Below are 16,404 nucleotides of genomic sequence, written 5' to 3'. Positions count from 1 at the left end.
TTGAACTTTCCGATTTCAATAAGGTGTGTATTAAAAACAAAGCGACATGCAGTAAAAATTATTTTATTGTTTGAAAGCACATAACATGCAGTTTTAATTTAGTTGGTTTTAAAAATGATATCCTGTAAATGTCTACCTCCATTGACCACACACTGCTGAAGCCTTTCCCGGAAGTTGTCCATTACTCGTCGAGTCATATTCAGCGGAATAGCATTGATTTCTTCCGTGATTGCAGCCTTCAGTTCATCGATGGTTCGGGGCGATGCGTGTACACCTTTTCCTTCAGGTAACCCCAGAGAAAGAAATCGCAGGGGGTTAAATCAGGTGATCTCGGCGGCCACCCAACGTCACCTCGCAAAGAAATGAGATGACCGGGAAACATTTGTCGCAGGATTTCCATTGAACGCCTGGATGTATGGGCTGTAGCACCATCTTGTTGGAACCAGATGTTATCGTTGTCATGATTCTGCGTTAATTCCTCCAATTTCGGTTTCAGAAAAGTTTCAAGCATGTCGCAATACCGAGCAGAGGTAACTGTGACGACTTGACCATCTTCTTCAAAAAAATAGGGACCCCACACACCAAACTCTGCAATAGCGCACCACACTGTCACTCGAGGGCTGTGAAGTGGTCGTTCGTGTAGGTTTCGTGGGTTATTCTCAGCCCAGTATCGAAAATTCTGTTTGTTGACAGTTCCGGCGAGGTGAAAATGTGCCTCATCACTGAAGATCAAAACAGCAGTGCGGGGGATCTGCTGAATGTCGCGGCATAAATTTGTTCGTGTGTCTAAGTCTCTAACTGTTAATTCTTGCACTACCTGAATCTTGTATGGATGAAATTTAAGGTCTCTATGCAGTATTCTGCGGACACTACTGAAAGATAATCCTAGTGAAGCGGCATGTTTCCGAACAGAACGCCGAGGGGATTGTTGAATTGAAGCCCGCACTCTATCCACGTTTTCCGCTGACGTTGACGTCCTAATTCGGCCTTGTGGTCTTGTTTTTAATGCTGATGATGTTGCTCTAAAATTTGATACCCAATTTCTGATTGTTGGTCCAGTGGGAATGGGATCACGTCGACCAATAGCAAAATGTAAACGGAACGCACGCTGTGTTGTGATCACGGAGCCGCCATTTTTAATAAACTCTTCAACTACGAACGCACGATGTTGTCCCGACCAAGCCATTGCTCACACTAAAACTGCATGTCATGGCGCGTCTAATGACACCATCCCCACCCTTCTACTCCTTCCCTTCTTCGTGCAACGTCCTTCCAAAACCGGAAAGTTCAATATGACTCACCCTGTAGTTTAGGAACGGATTCGTTAGAATATTTTATTTTTAAATGGCAATATTGATTTCCCGCCACCCACAAAAATTTTACAGTTCATCGGAACCAACGGACGCCGATACGTCGAGTTAAAGTTTTTGGCATTCCAAAGTAAGTATTTTAATTCCTTTGAGTTGTTTTTTAGTATTTCATTGTAAACAAATACGGGTAATTGGAATATAGACTGAGTTTATGTATATATTTGGCCTTGTAACTGCATTAAAATTGAGTTTGAAAAGTTTTGATATCGTTGTCATTTTGGAGGTTACAGTTTTTTATAGAATAAGTTATGAAACAGCCGGGTGGACGGGCCTTGAAAGAGCCGAAAGAAAAAACGAGAAATCAGTAATTGAAGAATTAAATTGGCCATGGCCAATGGTTTCTGCCTAGATAAGTGGAAAGAAATTGAAAATGCGAGTGATGATTGGCTCAAAGGATTCATATAATGTGATTGGTCTGAATAATGTAAGATTAAAAAGTTTGTTAGAATTATCTACTTAAAATGACTGATAGAATTAAAAAAACATTACTTTTTAATAAGAATTATTAAATCGTTTTTATTTAATATTGTTTACCATAATTTTCACTGTTATACCTCATAATATAAGACTGGCTCTTTCATAACTTTTAATGGCTCTTTCAATACCGAAATGTTATGAAAGAGCCAAATGACACATTTTTTTGAAATGAATATTTTATTGATTAATTATTGTATTTAAGGGTTATTTCGTACGAAATTATCTAGTTTAATAAATAAATAATAATTTGAGGAAAAAAAATCTTAATATTTTTAATTAAAAGTATATTTTTTTGCTTAGTAAACTGGCTCTTTCATGCCACTTCTCCCTTACGCATTAAGCAAACTCACTTTGGGTGACGTTTTCTTTAAACAACAAACTTTGCAAGCCGTTGCTTAGCAACCCGTAGCGACGATTGTTATTAACATGGCGGAATAAATTGCTGTCAAATTAATTATTGTAATATATTGGTATATATCGAAAATATTACAAATATGAGAAAAAAAAAGTATCCTATGTTCATCCCGGACCCTCAAGTATCTCTATGTGAGTATTTTATCACAATTAAATTAGCGGTTTGGCCCTGATTGCGTAAAAGACAGACAGACAGACAGAGTTACTTTCGAATTTGTAATATAGGTATGGATTTTTTCTCGTAAGCCTTGTTATTTTGAATAATAAAAATAAACTGTGTTCCTCAATAATTCCAAGAATAATTTAATTGCCCTAAATTAAATATTCAATGTGAATTGCACCTTTCACGTTGATCGCAAAAGCCTATTATTATGTTATGCGATTGGTGTAATTTTAAACAGTAAAATCATATTTATTTATTAAATAAATATCAGCTTCACGCTGTATCTCGCAGACAGCAAAGTAGGCAGAGGGAACCTAGTGTTAAGACATCCCGTTACCTACTTACCGTTGAATTCTGGACGCTTTGCGTGTTGAGCGGCGGAACTCAACGACACGCTTTGCCTCGACCAGCCAGAGCGAAGAATCATAATATAAATTTAAATAAATAAGTTAACACAATTTAAAGAAATACATTCAAAACTTACATTAAAATTATTGATAGTAAGCTTCTATATTCAAGCGCCATCACCTCTATGTACGATCTCTCTGTCAATATTTATTCTAATATTATCTTTACATATCTTTTAATATTATTCCACTAAGCACTCATTATTATTACAAACACAGTTTTTCCAATGTTTAGCAATTTTATGTTCATGGCGGCAGTTATGAGTGGAAGGGTACATTTACTTTTTAATGTAAACTGTCGATTGGTACAGTTTACATTACTACACAAATGAAAACAGAACTTTGCTGAAACTGCTTTAAAAGTGTTGAAATTGTGACAAATAAATGAAAAAATATTATTTTATCGCTAACGCTTATATTTTATATTTAAATGTATACGCGACATTGATTGCGCAATAATCTCAATTTAAACAGTTCAATATGAATGTGTCTAGTAGTGACTATAAAGAGTCAATTAAATAGAATAGGAAACATTTAAAATGTCAAACGCACAGAGCCGTGGTGCGCCAACGAGATATTTTGCCCCACACTACTATTTGCTGCGTTTTTTGGGACTGGGTTGGTGGCACCATCCCGATGAAAATGATACTAGAAATTTCCCTGGATGGTACTTATATTACGCAATACTAACACAGGTAGTTTGGGTTGCTGGCTTTGTGGGGTTAGAATCAATCGATCCCTTTATCGGCGAAAAAGATCTCGACCGATTCATGTTTAGTTTGTCTTTTGTCATCACCCATGACCTAACTCTAATCAAACTCTACATATTTTACTTTAAAAACGACAATATTCAGGACATAGTGCGAACTTTAAATATAAGATTACAAGACTTTTATCAAAATTATGAAAAAAATCGTAAAACTACAAGAATAACGAAAATATTAACAGCATCGTTTGTCGTTTTTGGATGGATAACAATAGGAAACACAAACATTTATGGAATCATTCAAGACCTTCGTTGGAAAGCTAAAGTGGCTAAGCTTAACGAATCTGTGTCGAAGCCACCGAGGACGCTTCCTCAACCCATATTCATTCCATGGAAATATGAGAGCGAAGAATCTTACATCTTTACTTTTTTGCTAGAAACGGTAGGACTGCTGTGGACAGGCCACATCGTTATGACAATTGACACATTTATTGGCTCTGTCATATTGCATATGAGTTCACAGTTCGTCACACTACAGGAAGCCTTAATGACTGCTTATGACCGAGCACTTGGCCATTTAGCTGCAGATATTGATCCTAGTCGCGTCAATTCTCTTGTGGTCGACCATATATTTCATTCAGATCCAACTCGTCGCAACGAGAGACTTGCAAAAGCGTACTATACAGATAAAGATATTGAAACTGCGCTAGAAAATTCATTAAAAAGTTGTATTCAGCAACATCAAATGCTAATTAAGTATGAATTTACATATATACATAGTTAAATTGTGCATTCACCTAACTTCACTTTGCTCTACTAGAAATTTAGTTTTTTTCAATGTAGTTTCCATTTTAAAAAGAAGTGACTGATTGATGGGATTTTTTGGGTAGACATTGTTAATGTTTGTAATTTCCTTTTAGATCTGGTTTAACACGCCTACGTAGGTTTTACTTGTGTGGAAACTAAATGTATGTAGCAAATCTCTAAATGCATTATTCATCATCATTATTTAAGCATACAATACTTAGAAAGTCAAAAATATATGTCTAGTCTACAATATATAGAGTAATTTTTAGGGTGGTGTACCACAAAAGGTAAGAACAGAACCATTATAGGATCACTTTGTTGCCCATCTATCCGTCTGTCAAGGCCATCTCGAGATTGCGTGGACGTATCTGGCTGAAATTAATATTAAATATTCAAATCTATGATGCCTTAGAGCACAGGGACTTATTTGAGGTTTAAAATGATGAATTTTATCTGAAAAACTGCTGATTTGATGAGTACAATAATAAATTTGCAGTGAAAAGCCCTATACATAGTACCTACACAAAAGATACTTTAATGATAATTAATTAAATTATTATTTAAAAAGATTTAACTAGACGATAGCAAAGACGATGTATCTAACTAAGTTTCTTTATTGCTTACCACAAAAAGACACGAAACATAAGTTGAATTAAACTTCTGGCACCAAGTAGTATGAAGGCAACGACCCTTAAATTGCAATAAAGTACGACATAAATTAGCTTGAAACTTAACTCGTGCCAGCTAACGACAAACTTTCCTTCCTTAAAATATAGTGGACAGAAAAATATTAGTAGTGAAACTTTAAGACGATATAAACATTTTATTTGTGTGAGTATGAGCGACATATTGTCCTTGTGACAACATTAATAGAAATTAAATAATATAACTGTTTTAAGGTTAAGTAAAATCAGCTTCACGCTTTATCCCGCAGACAGAAGGGTAGAAACTCAACTCTGGGCTTTTGCATTATATGCCAGAACGAAAAAATTAAAATACGTTTTTATATATATATATAATATTATATATTATATATATTTCTTTTTACAAACGTATATTATAATAATTTAACTAATATTGGCAAAAGGTAATATTTAGTGGGATACGACTTGCCCAATATCAAAGGATTACCGCGTCAATATTGTCACTCTGTTACATTTTTCACGCCTAAATCAACATAATCTACGTTTCATATTCACCTCCGTTCAAAATGAAGGAGTTCATTCATATTTTTCGATAAGTCCCCAGTATTCAGTCAGCCTTTTACTTCCAGTTGTGTGAAGAAATTCGCGTCGACTTATACCTATGGCTTTATGACTCAACTCCTCTCGAGTATGGCTGCGATTTGCGTCGTAATGGTGCAAGTTTCGGTAAGATAAAACAGGAGAAGTTCTTTTTTATTTATTATTTACATATATATCACAGAAATATCACTTTCGAGGCAAATTGTTCTATAAAATTATTCTAATTTAAATGTAGATTTAATGCTCGAGATGGTTATTATATTTTAAATAATTTTACGCTCTGAAATTGTAACTTCGACGAGTTTTACTCATTTATAAAAATTTTTGAACAGAATTTGTGAGGTACCTACTTGCTAGCTGGATCAGGAATATACTCAGAGTTGTTAATGTGCTGCTTCTGAAAAAATACGTTTGCATGTTACCTTAATTTCTTAAAATATTAAACTTAAAAAATATTGTTGTGTTAAAACACTCCGCTCTCCACTTTTCCTTTTCCGCCGATTTTTAACTGCATTGCGTGTTAAATGGTTACTCAATTCGGATTCAGAATTTCATTTCCTCGAGCGGTAATCGATCCCACAACCTGTCGCTTTGACAGTCACACGCGTGCGCCTATACGCTACGATTGACCCCAAAACATTTATTTTTTATTTATTTGTTTTAATATTATAATTTACAAATACTTGCATGATTACAGCAAGATGCGTCCAGTTTCAAATCAATCCGCTTAGCGACATCATTAGCCTTCTTCGTGGCCATGATCATACAGCTCGCTATACAATGTTTTACTGGAAGTGAATTAACGTATCAAGTAAGCACTAAAATAAAATAAATCAGCTTCACGCTATATCACGCACACTGCAGGATAGCCAGAGGGAACCTAGTGTTAAAACACTCCGTTCCCAACTTTCCGTCGAATTCTGGAGGCATTACGTCGACACCAGAGCGAAGAAATGAATATATCAAATGTGTCACGTCCTCAACTGGGGACACGCTTATGCCCTTGCGCTACAACTGGCCTAATCTAAACTAAATAATTTTTGAAATGTTTATAATGTGTATTAATAATTGAAAACCTTTTTTCACTATAACCACATCGAATAAAGGAGAAGAAAGTTTAACAACTTTACCATAAAAACTTTTGCCAGGCCAGTCTAATATCAGATGCAGTAATGCAGTGTAAATGGGAACGCATGCCGCCACGCCTTCGACGTATGCTGCTTCTAACCATGATAAGAGCCCAGAAACCACTACATCTAAGAGCAGCAGGTTACGCCTTTATGGACAACAGCTGCTTTCTATCTGTGAGTTTTTACAAAATACAAAAAATATAGCAGTTAACCAATAGTTTCTATGCTCATAAATCTATTATAAAACTAATCTAGTCACTAAAATATTTACTAATGTAGAAATATTGAGATAATATTTCAGTTATTATTTATATAATTCACTCCTAACCTTAATTTATTTAGAGCGTTGAAATAATAAGAGAAATCTTTACTTCAACCATAATATTAAAAAATATGAAAATACAGTAAGTGAACAATGTACTCGTAATACTGACATGTACGTTGCCTGTGATATTTTTTTTTTTTTCATTTAGAAATATAAATAAAAAATATTGAATTCTTTCTAATATTTTAAGTTTATCAACTGTATATATGCATACAATACATCACTTTCTTGATGACGTTAATTGGTACAATTGTCTTCCAATCAACAGTTACAGCCATTTCACGACTAACGTTATAACGTAATTGTATTTGTATACATCCATAGCTGCATTTTTCTAAGTTAAAATTAATTTACTAGGTAAACTATTTATATTATGAGAAACTCCTTATACATATTCTATAAGAAATCTTAAACAAAAGTGATGATTTTTTGTAAAAACGTAAGCAAAAATATACTTTTGAGGTCATATTTTTCCTTATAGAAGTTAAACTTAAAGATAGTGAGTATTTAAAGATATGTATAATACGCAGTACTTTTTTATTTCCGTGTTTTTTAATGTTTCCCGTACATAATTCTATACTATATTGTATTACTACGTGAAGAATGACATTTTAGCCGCCATTTTGACACTATTTATTTTCACGACGTCGTCTATTTAGATACATGCTTATTTCCATTTTTTTTCTTTCAGATACTGAAAGCAGCATATTCGTACTACGCAGTGTTAAGTCAAAAACAGGTTTAACTGTTGAGGTATTTCATTAAAACGACACATTATTATAAGTTTATTTATTACACACATTACATAATTATATTTACCTAGTCTCAGCAAATATGACAATATAAATATAAGTAACTAGTCTATGCTAATAGCTATCACAGTTTGTAAGCACATATAAAAGTAGAAAATAAATATTCGAATGTTTTTAATGTTGACGTCAACTTATCGCTAGTTCACTTGTACGTTTGACCTAGAAATTAAATATATTTTTTTAAATATTTTATATATTTTTTTGCTTTAATGATGTTCATTTAGATTATAATAAATTGAAAATAATTTATTTCAGTGTCAAATCTTTTAATTTCACAGTAAATAATTCATGATTGTATTATAATATTTTACATAATTATGTAGGTATAACAACATACATGTTTCATACAAGCATCAATTTTAATGAAATTATAGTACGTACTGCACTCAAATGACAATACGTATAAAAAGTAGAGTCGACTCTACTTGTTTTCTCACAGAAACTTTTCTCGGCCGATATCTCCATGGATGCACATGTGAAGTAAAACTATTAACTTTAATAATGACTATATACATTTTAATTTAAACCTCTTTATCCGAGCATAAATGAATTTTGTAAAGTAGGTCATAGTTCTAGTAGACGAGGCTTGGGCGTCTCACTGCGAGATCTCTCTGGTGTCTTCGCGTTTAACACTGTCATTTCTTCACACCTAAGCATAATAATATTTAATATTAATATAAAGTTATATACATTTTTAATTACGTAATTATTTCTATAGTGATAAATTATAAAAGTAATTATGCAAATTCAAAAAACACATGTTGTTATAAAAAATTGTATAATATCGTAAGAAATAAATTTGCTGTTTTATTAAGTTTTTTTTTTAATTAGAAATAATTACAGAAGCGACGCCATTGTGACTTTACTAGTAAAACATGTATTTCAAGTCAAAGATCATGCGGAGAATATTTTTATATGTATAATATATTTTCTGTATACAGCGAAATCTGTTTATCAAAGTGGAGAAGATTATAAAGAGTGAAAAAAAAAATATTTTAACACTTTACTTTACTTTCTATCCATATACGAGTATGAGTACAATGTACAAAAATAAATAAAGAAAAAAATCAATAGTACCAAACCAAACAAACAAAATGAACAAAAAAAAAATGATAAAATCCACAATCCTCTCATCTCAAGTTACAATCGAAAGTACATCCATTGTGCAAACCTGTCGTCAGCAGACTGCGCCGCGTTGTAGTACACGTCGGGCAAGGCGGAGTCGTGCTGACTGAGCAGGGTGCTGCCCGCGCGGGGCGAGTGCGGCCCGTGGCTCGCGTACGGGGAGAAGGGGACTGCTGCTCGTAGTGCTGCTAGCACCAGTAACATGCCACCTGAAAAATTAAATGTAACCTAAGTGTTAAGACACTCCGTTCTCTATTTTCCACCGAATTCTGGAGGCAATGCGTGTAGAGTGGTGTACCCGCGCTTTCCCTCGACACCAGAGCCAAGAAATGAAAGAGTGGAAATCGAACCCACACCCTGTCGCATTTACACACACTTTGTGCCTCTGTGCCACGACTGGCCTTAACATAAATTTATTCATTAATTTTTACTACCTTTTTTTATTATGTTGGATAACATTAACCACTGTAGTAAATTAAAACTTATCGTTGCTTCATAGGTATAATTTAACATTTTATTCCATTCGATTACGTAGTAGATTATTAATATTCGTGTATGTATTAATGTTTATGTAATTGTTCCTCTGGAAACATTTATCTTTTAAGATTTTTTGGCCTACTTTGAAAGGAACATGTAACTTGAACTTGCATTTTTTTTCATTTAACAATTATTCCTTCTATTTTTATATTTACGGTTAGGCGACACCTTTTATTTGACTATTAATTTGAAATTCGCCACCCATCACTAAATATCTTAAATTTTCAGAACTTCGCGCATATGATAATTTAAGAATTAAATAATCAAATATCGAAAAGTTAAAAATATCATTCTTATTACATCCTCCATTTACAGGAAATAAATAAAATTTATATTAATAAATCTTTCATTCATTCATTATAATGTAAATCAAAATTGACATAGTCATCCCCTAGGGATCAAGAGTCACGTTTAACACGTCGCGACCCGTCAAACCCATTTCTACTGCTGATATAACAATTTAGTTTTCGAAACAAACTATTTTTACAGATGTTTACTGCCACAAATGAATGATGTATAAAGTTGTTTAGACATTATTCATTAACCTACCCTTGTCTTATTTAAACATCCTAACTCCCATACTTAACATTATTGAAGTACCTATATATTTACCTATATATTTAAATTTAGCTATATACATATATAATTATTTTTTTTAACGAAGAATTGTTTTATTTATTTCATACTAACGTAAATTTGTTTTTTATAGGTATACTAGTGGACCCGAACGCGGCTATGCCCGCTTGAACTATACGAATATTTATTAAATATATTTATGAAATTATTTTCAGTTTTCAGTAGAGAGATGCGTTAAGCAAGCACATTTTGGGTGACGTTTTCTAACAACAAACTTTACAAATCGTTGCTTAGCAACGGCGGTTGTTATTAACATGGCGGAATAAATTGCATGTCAAATTAATAAGTATTTTAATATATTGGTATATATCGATAATATTACAAATATGAGAAAAAAAAATATCCTATGTTCATCCCGAGACCCTCAAGTATCTCTATATGAGTATTTTATCACAATTAAATTAGCGGTTTGGCCCTGATTGCGTAAAAGACAGACAGACAGACAGACAGACAGCGTTACTTTCGAATTTATAATATATGTAGGTATGGATGGATGGATCATATAAATATGGACAGATGTAATTTGAACTCCCAATTATCGTGTTCAGTCAAATACTCACACGGTAGTGCAATTTCCACGGAATAATACTATAACTTTAATTATATTAAACATATAAATAAGAGAGAAGCAACTTCTAGGTATACTTAAGTGTCTGTTTTCTCGCAATGTGGACACTAGGAAAGCCTATTAACCGGTTAAGAGGCCAATTTTAACCTAGAAACATGTTGCCGTTCGCGGTGGCGTTATAGTCTTAATTATAACATAAAAGTACCTAACTACTGTTTAGTAATTACTGTTGCAAACAGCTTATGCAGCTTTCTGTGTAATTGTCGCTAGTTCTACTTTTATTTAAAAGCTTTGGATACATTGTTTTCGTAAATAAAATAAGCGAATATAAATTCAAACATTTTATAGAAGAATTATAACCTTTCTTTTATACAAGCGTGTATAAATGAAAGTTTATAATGACTGAACGCGAATGGTTGTGGGTTCGACTCGCACTCGAGATAATTAAATATTTATTATTTTCATTTGTTCGCTCTGGTGTAGAGTGGCGTTGAATTCAGCCACTCAACGCGCAATACCTCTAGAATTCGTCGGATAATGGGAAACGGAGTGTCTTAACACTAGACTCCCTCTGCTATCCTCTACGTGAAGGATTCTCATCCTCTAAACCCAAATTAACCATCCTAACAATATAATTTAAATATAATTTAATGTCGATTCCAAGCCCTAATAAATTAAAGTAAATATTCTCCATTATTAATACCAACAAAAATCCTCTTGGACCTCTCTTCCTCGAACGGAAAATACAAACTTTACCTTCCTACATACACATACATGGGGCATACGTAGATCTGTAGAACATCACATATACCATACGTGACAAGATGACAGACGTGAGAAGAATCACAAGTCGCATCTTAGAATAAAATTTAAAACTTCTTTTCAGTAAAATCTGAAGTAAAATTATGAAATATAATGTAGACCTATATAAAATAAGCATACGAGACCGTAGTGGCGCAGTAGGACTGACCGCGTCTGACCGTATACGCGATGGTAACGGGTTGGTTCCCCTCTCGGAAGCAGGATATTTAAATTTTTATTTTTCCGCCCTAGTAAGAGAACCAGAATATATAGATATAAGTACTCCCAAATTTGAACAGAAAGCGGTGAATGAGGTAATTTGACGAGGTGTAGGTTATTTGTACCCTGCCTACATCTTGTCAATGCATAATTAAACCTGAAATTAAAAACGGTACCCGAAACAGTAGCTAAAATTGTTAGATTAGCAAAGAGTATTGCCGTCGCTGCACACGCGTAGAAGGGTGCCCTCGCTCGTCCACACGACCACCGCATGAAGTCCCAGCATCTGAGCTTCATGGAGTATTCCCCTCGACGGCACAGTAAGTCCACGAACAAAGCTATCACCCACATTGTCTCTAATATGAATACGAGGGCCGCCCCCACTCTGTAACAAGTTTTTAAATTGTTACATGTTATGGATTGTTAACAGATTGTTATGGATTGTTATGGATTGTTACAGCACAGACATAAACAGAGTTAAGACACTCCGTTGCCCATTTTCCGCCGAATTCTGGAGGCATTGCGTGTTGAGTAGTGGAACTCAACTCCGCAATTTGCCAACAAATTGGCCAAAAATAATTAAGAGAAATAACTACAATTGCAATTGCAAATTATTTAGCCTTAAATTTCAAATCAAAAACACATATTGCAAAGGAGTGTAGATTATTTTGGCTTTAAGTATAGGTATATAGCCTATACCTAAAACCAAAATAAAAAAGGCTTTCTTTTTTAAGAAAAAGAAATGAGAAAGACGTAAAACTCGTATCGGCCTCTTTTGTTAGAGTTTCCGTCGGGTGTAAGTGTTACGCATTTATTATCCCGGTTTTCATCCTCTCAGGTTTATGGCTTATTTTGAAGTTCTTTATGCTTATTATGTTTCTAAGCAAAGACGCTTTAGTTTTTATATTTTTCATTTCTTTTTTATAAAATCTACGACATTACTAAAAAAAGAATATGCTATATTTTGATTGGATAAAGAACTAACCGATTCTAAAATTAAATGGAACGTTTACGTGTTACCCTCATTATAAATAGCAAAATGCTTATCTTTAGTTGTCAAAGGATTTTTTTTATCTAATAATTAATATTTATCTGCATTTTACTTTAATTATTATTTAAATCAGAATTTAATTATAAATGTAATGCTGTATGCTATAGTAATTACTCACATTAACCCAGGCGCCACTTCATACCCTAGGACAGTCAGCTCAGCGCCTGCGCCACTCATTACTGGGAACAATAGAAGTTGTCGTGGCATGAGTGCGACATGACACAAATCTGGATACATCTACTATTTTATACTTTGCTAGCAAATCGCAACATAGGTATATACATAGTATACGTGTAAGTCGAATAGATAATTAAATAACAAAGAAAAACATCACAATTCATTAATTAATTACTTATATGAAAAATAAAAATCTATTGTTTTTGTCTATTTTGTTTTTTTTTTTTATATAATAGTCTTTCTGTGTAATTTCAATTATATTTATTATTTACATAAATAAATCTGCAAAAGTATATACTATTTTACGTAGAGTGTGATTTTAAATTATATCAAAGATGTAATAATAATTCATCATCAATTATGTAATCAGTACCTACTGTAATTCTTCAATAAATTACTTTAAATTTTCACACTCTTTTTTTTAGTATGGAAAATAAATTGTTTTAGTACTTTAGGTACTTTTTTAGGTTTCTCAACCGTTTCTCACACAGAAAAAAACGGAATCTACATAGAACCACTTCCTTGCCCACCAGTCCGTCTGAAAATCGTTATCTCAAGATCGCGTGGATGTGAAAGTTGATAAAAATTTATGTTTGTAGTTTATTTTAAACAAAATGAGTGCATACGCCCGCAAACTAAAGTTTGTCAACATTTATAAGATACCCACAATCTTGAAATTGGTACGGAACCATTAGTGAGCGAGTGTTTTTTAGAATAAATTTTTACTACATTTACTTGCGTGATGGATTGAAAAGTTATATTAAAATTGATAGTATGAAATTTTACTTATTTTAAAAAACAAGATACATATAAAAAAAAACATCCGTAAGAATAAGAATACTAAGATCTTCATTGATAACATTGATTGATTATACCTGATTAATTACTATAAACATACTCAACCCGACGTAAAAAATAAGAAAAAGAAAGACCACCAACAAAAGGTACCTAATACCATCATACATACATAAATTTTATTCACGCGTCAAGAAAATAAAGTTAAATTATGAGACGTGTTCTAAAGTTCTCTTTTTCTACACAACTGAATATAAGAAATTCGCGATAGTAAAATACGAAGAAATAAACTGACAATCAAAATTTAAATTAATATAATACCTACCTATAGCAGTTACAAGACCCCATAATCTGGCTATAGGCTGTAACAAGTCCCATAATTTTGACTCTAATGACTTTTTGGGCGTACATCTGTTTACTGTCCCTTGTTTATGAACCGTCTGAGGCGGACGGAGACCACTGTCCTGGGCAGCCTGGTTTATTTCCACACTCATTTTCACTTCACTTCATTTCTGCTAATTGAATGAGCCTTTACAAGAACAACACAAATTGAGTAAGTTCCAAGGTTTCTTTCGTTCCGAATAATTAACACACAATATATATTTTCACAATTTATATCACATTAATACGAATTTTTGTCACACAGTTCTTATATATATCATACATAGAATAAACTAATTAGATTTTTTTTCTTTAACAAGAAATTTATGAAGTGAACTATAATATCTTTAATTGTGAACTAATAGATAAGATATCAAAAGCGCATCAGTTTATTTATACTGGCCGAGTGCCAGGTCCCACAAATATAGCACCTTGAATGTTATTTGTAAACATGATGAGAACAACATGAGATCAAATAATAAATATTAGAAGTTACGAGGAGACGTCCGTAGTGATACACTATATGAAAAAACTCGCGAATACACTAGATAACGTCTGCTCGGTCTCGCGTGCAGCCTCACTCTACTGAAAATTACAGATGAACCGCTCTCCGTGGTAAAATAATTAATAAAATAATTTTGAAGGCGGGAATACTTATATTATTATAAGCAAAATGTAAATTCAAATTTAAAAATTTAGATGTTCATTTGATGAGAGATGTTAAAAAATTACCAAACTAATTGTATTTGTTGTTATATAATACGTCTAATTTTAAAATACAATAGCCACTACAGCTTTTACGCATAATATACCTAATAATATCAAATTAAAAATAAAATTAATTAAAAAATTGTATTATTATAATACATTAAAATAAAAGGGGCCAATCGTGCTCAGGGGCACAAAGTGTGACTGTGACCGCAATTGGTCGCGGGTTCGACTTCACACGAGGAAATGAAATATTTATTTAAATTGATATTATCATTCCTTCGCTCTGGTATCGAGGCAAAGCGCAGCGTTGAGATCCGCCACTCAACCTGCAATACGTCCAGAATTTAGCGGGAATTGGGGAACAGAGAGTGTCTTTACACTAGGTTCATTCTGCCTACCCTGCTGTATGCGGAGCAAAGCGTGAAGCTAATTTAATTTGATTTTGATTGATTTGAATTAAATTTGATTTGGTTTTGATTTAAAATTTTAACACTGCTTCGAAATTGTCTCATTAACACAATTTCTAAGTTTCAGATTGTTCAAATGTAGAGCTATTGTATATAATTTTTTGAAAATAAGATATTAAAGAATAAATATATCTTTCTATCTTATGAGTAAATATAAAATATTTACAACAGATAAGATAAAATACAAAATTTAATTGTAAACATCATCATTTCTATTCAATGCCATGTTTTTTATTATTGTAACACTTTATAGAAAAAGTTATTATGGTGTGTAGCAAAGCTTAAAAGTAAAATTTACTATTATATCGTTATTTTATCTTTTTCTTCGTATTAAAGTTTTGTGTTACTTGTAAGTGGTTGAGTGATTATAATTTACACAGAAGTGTGATGCCAATAATATCGTATAAATGGAAGCGCTGTCGTAACATGTGCTAAAAAACTACGTTATCCAATATATAATAATAGATAAATTGTTAAAGTTAAAGTTTTTTTTTTCATTATTACGACTAAACGAAAGAAGTTTAAATTTCTTAGTTATATAAGCATGTAATTGTATCTTAATAGAAAAAAAACTTCAACTTCACGCTTTATCTAGTATCAGGGATGACGAGAAAACCCAGCGCATCAGGCAGGGGAACATAGTGCTAAGATACTCTGTTCCCTTTTTTCCGATCAATTTCCGAGACATTGCTTGTTGATTGGAAATCGGAAATCAACACGAAACTTCACCAGAAAGAGGAAATGGAAATATTAAATCTTTCATTTCCTTTAATGAGAATTGAACCCACAACCCGTGACGCCATGACTGACCAAGCCAAAAAAACAATTAAAATATGAGTTATAGACATTTTGACTCACAGTCAATTAAAAGACTGAATATGTGACTAACACGTATTAGTTAAGCTAAATATATTGTAATTCAAAATAAAAGTACACAAAAAACTAGATAAACATGATGTATTATTAGTAAACAGATAAAGTTGTCCCTCGTCCGCGGCCTCGGGCTGATTTAATTTATCTAAAGGAAACTCAATAGTAAACAAATTGTCATACAAGTTTTTATCGCTGTTTCAGGACCCTT

General features: G+C 32.9%; 2 protein-coding genes across 2 annotated transcripts; one reads left to right on the top strand and one right to left on the bottom strand.

Annotated features, from left to right (window-relative positions):
• The first annotated feature begins 3,370 nt into the window (after nucleotides 1–3,370).
• LOC146538254 (odorant receptor Or1-like) lies at nucleotides 3,371–8,104 on the top strand. Its single transcript, XM_085186624.1, has 5 exons — nucleotides 3,371–4,293; nucleotides 5,618–5,714; nucleotides 6,286–6,399; nucleotides 6,737–6,892; nucleotides 7,735–8,104. The coding sequence occupies exons 1-5, from the start codon at nucleotides 3,371–3,373 to the stop codon at nucleotides 7,786–7,788; spliced, it is 1,344 nt and encodes a 447-aa protein (XP_085042750.1). The 3' UTR covers nucleotides 7,789–8,104.
• LOC146538253 (uncharacterized) lies at nucleotides 7,818–14,756 on the bottom strand. Its single transcript, XM_085186625.1, has 5 exons — nucleotides 14,090–14,756; nucleotides 12,911–12,971; nucleotides 11,918–12,126; nucleotides 9,027–9,189; nucleotides 7,818–8,504 (listed from the first exon to the last, which is right to left on the bottom strand). The coding sequence occupies exons 1-5, from the start codon at nucleotides 14,256–14,258 to the stop codon at nucleotides 8,420–8,422; spliced, it is 687 nt and encodes a 228-aa protein (XP_085042751.1). The 5' UTR covers nucleotides 14,259–14,756; the 3' UTR covers nucleotides 7,818–8,419.
• Between the last annotated feature and the right edge of the window lie 1,648 nt (nucleotides 14,757–16,404).

The sequence above is a fragment of the Heliconius melpomene genome, chromosome 6 (assembly GCF_056956725.1).
Source record: "Heliconius melpomene rosina isolate 202511_hmr_F chromosome 6, ASM5695672v1, whole genome shotgun sequence".
Classification (NCBI taxonomy): domain Eukaryota; kingdom Metazoa; phylum Arthropoda; class Insecta; order Lepidoptera; family Nymphalidae; genus Heliconius; species Heliconius melpomene.
Note: the sequence above shows the minus strand (reverse complement) of the source record. Positions and strands in the feature narration are given on the sequence as shown.